Here is a 3,162-nt window from a genome sequence, read left to right as displayed (position 1 = left end):
AATGCTCAACAAAAAGGTTACTAATAAGCCGTCAGTTACAGGTGTTGATTTGTCACCGTAAGATCAACAGCTGCTTACAAAGACCAGGTGAAACACAAGAGATCTCTGGAAAGTACCACTCTAATAAATATCAGCAAAAATGTGCCATTGGTTATGCAGCATGACTTCAAGGTTACAATTACAATATATTAATTCTCCATTAGTGCATCTTAAATTTCAGTCATGTTCCTGAGGTTACTAATATTGAAATGCTATCCAGTTTCTCTAGACGGGACAATGAAGAAGACTGATCAGATCACAAAACAGTGACCAGCAATGTAGTGCATTAACAGCAAATTTTGTTTTCTGTAAATGTCACTGTCTTAACGCATGCAATATAGTTTGTTGGAAAAACACTCCAGTTAACTTTTTCATCCAAACGGTTTATTTTTTATCCATATTTTTTAGAAAAAGAAAAAAAAACAAATCAACATTCACAAACATCTTCTGGTGACCTGTGATCAACCAATAATATTCAAAAATAAATGTCCATATCCAATGTCGAGGCTGTGTCAGTCACTAAGATGTCTCCATTTTGTAACCATGTTTTTCCAGCTCCGCTCTGCAGGGAGGAAAAGGGAAATAGAAAGATCAAGTCAGTAGAGATGATTACAGGTAGGTGGTTGAGGCATAAGTACCCTCTATTGATTGTGAGAACCATTAAGTGATGGGAGTGAAAAAGTATATATAAATACAGCATAATGTATGCAGCTATGGATTTGAAGACTATAAATGTATATGGCAACTGTGCCCTTTAACGATAATATCTTTAAGAAAACAACATAATAGCATATCCCTCATAATTGACAAATAAAACAATAGCATGTTACGGTCTGGAGAGTGCTCACAAAACAGCAGCCATGAATCTATTACTTTTTTGATTGTTATGAATGTAAACCTTTACAGAGGAAATGATGATGACTGACAGAATGGCACAGAAATGTGAGCCCTTTGGAATTTGAATTAATCTTGAAGAGGTCATTGAGCTTCAAAGTTTAATTTACAAACCAACTACTGTAATTTCTCAACAGCCTTATACATAATGCATTTGTAATTCAAACAAAAGCATGTGAAACCCCCGAGTAATTAGAACTGACAAATACTAAGAGGTTAAGTTTAAGTTTAGTCAGTGCAGTGTCAACAGCTAAAATCTTTGATGAATGACAGGAGCAGGTTAACATTTATGTTCATAAAATCTGTGGTTCACCAAAGAACACATCACAACACAACTGTTCTGTGGGCTAACTAATTGTTTAGGAGGAATAGACCACTCTATAAGGAGTAGAACATCATTATTGTTTCCATAACAGTCAAGTTGGGGGGACAGGCAATCATGTTAAGGTTTTTTGTTGATACTTAAGAGTTTGACATGAAGAGGGAAATTAATTCCTGTTCCTATTTTTTCATAGAATGACTGACAGAAACTCCACTTTCTGAAGTGGCCCAGTCAGAGCTCAGACCCAGACTGTGTAGAGTTGCTGAGAGAACAAGAACAACAAACATCCTAAGCTTAAAAGGATTGCTACAAACATCTGAGCTAAACCTAGACCATTTATTAGATTATATTAGATTTCACTGATCTCATACTAGATTACCAAAAATGTACCTATTAGCACCATGAGAGTTTCAGAGGTTTGGTTTATTGACATACAAAACATATGAGCACAAACATATTAAGATTTAGGCATAACACAATTTTCTGTATGAAATAACTAATTATGAATCGGACAAATTGACCACTAGTTGCAGCAGAAGTAGGTTTGACTTGACAGGATCATATTTACTTGTCTGACACACGCCACCCTCACAATGATTATATGCAGTATATCTTGTTTACCTTAGTTGATTGGAAAAATCGTCATCTACGTTGTCATCATCCCAGTTGTCCTCCCAAACATGAGCGTCCTCATCTTCATCCAGCCCCGTCCAATCTAGTGAGCATACAACGGTATCAATAAAGCATACCTCCACAATACTAAATAAAATAACAATGCTTTACTTTAACATGTTTCTGGACCTTGAAAATATCACACGTATACAGTATTCATTAGCACTGTTTACCTGAACGAATAACACTTTAGCTTGTTAGCATTACGCTACATTATCATTGTGAAACCAGCTAGCAAACGTTAGCATGAAAAACGAAGCACATACGTTGCTGAAACATTTATAATGACTGTAAAATGTTGGAAGCACAACTACCGACACAACCACTTATATGAAGCTCCCGGGGACAAACTACTGAGCTAACTGTATCACACTGTAGCAACGGTGGTAGTTAACGTGGCTAATGCTAACGCTAGCTGAGTCACTGCTGCAGGGCCCCAACACAGAAAGCTGCGACATTGGAGGCAACAACAAACAACAACACAAAAACCAAGACGTTTTGGAATATCAGTACCCACCTTCGACTGGGAACTCCTCAAATTCATCGTCCTCCTCTAGTAAACCCAAGTCCACGGTCTGTTTCTTCTCTGACATGTTAGCTGTCCTGGTTCTGCGTTGCCGTTAGTCAGCGAATGGCTCTGTTTCGTACAGGGTTAGCCTCACGTCGAAGGCGTTCAAGAGGGTAGCAGCTGCGTAAGTTGCGCAGTACAGCGCAGTCGTCACCGCGCGCTTTAAAGCATGGCATTTCTGATGTGTTGTACTGTTTATTTGAAATAAAACCAACATCACTGTACATGTACCCTCAACCAAAGACAGTACTGATACTTAACTCTTATTTAACACAGTGTAGCGGAAGAAGTGTCAATAACACATTTGATATGCATGAAACTACAGAAAATGTACTTACATTTTACTTAAAATGACTAAGCTATTTAAAAATACACCCAATGGACTAAAGCACCTGTAATTGGACAGGTTGTGTATTTTGTGACATTTTTGTTATAGATGAAGACATTAAAAACCTTTAATAGTTCAGACCATTGTAGAGACGGGTTTCAGTGACTCTGGTTTTGACATTGGAGCAATGCTTTAACAACAGTGGCAGATATTTTCTATAACAGAGCTCTCTTTCTCCTTCCTGTCTCAATTTCTCCCTTGTATGTTACTCTCTCTCTCCGGGACAGAGTTGCTCTCTCTGCCACCTCCACCACAAAAGCCTCTTGCAGCCCTCGCTTT

At 38.0% G+C, this 3,162-nt stretch overlaps 1 protein-coding gene across 1 annotated transcript; it reads right to left on the bottom strand.

Moving 5' to 3' along the window:
- Positions 1-401: 401 nt before the first annotated feature.
- Positions 402-2,608, bottom strand: sem1 (SEM1 26S proteasome subunit). The gene is made up of 3 exons (XM_058619258.1): positions 2,445-2,608; positions 1,877-1,970; positions 402-601 (listed from the first exon to the last, which is right to left on the bottom strand). The coding sequence occupies exons 1-3, from the start codon at positions 2,518-2,520 to the stop codon at positions 559-561; spliced, it is 213 nt and encodes a 70-aa protein (XP_058475241.1). The 5' UTR covers positions 2,521-2,608; the 3' UTR covers positions 402-558.
- Between the last annotated feature and the right edge of the window lie 554 nt (positions 2,609-3,162).

Source organism: Solea solea, chromosome 20, assembly GCF_958295425.1.
Source record: "Solea solea chromosome 20, fSolSol10.1, whole genome shotgun sequence".
Lineage (NCBI taxonomy): Eukaryota > Metazoa > Chordata > Actinopteri > Pleuronectiformes > Soleidae > Solea > Solea solea.
This window is presented reverse-complemented; position numbering and strand designations above follow the sequence as displayed.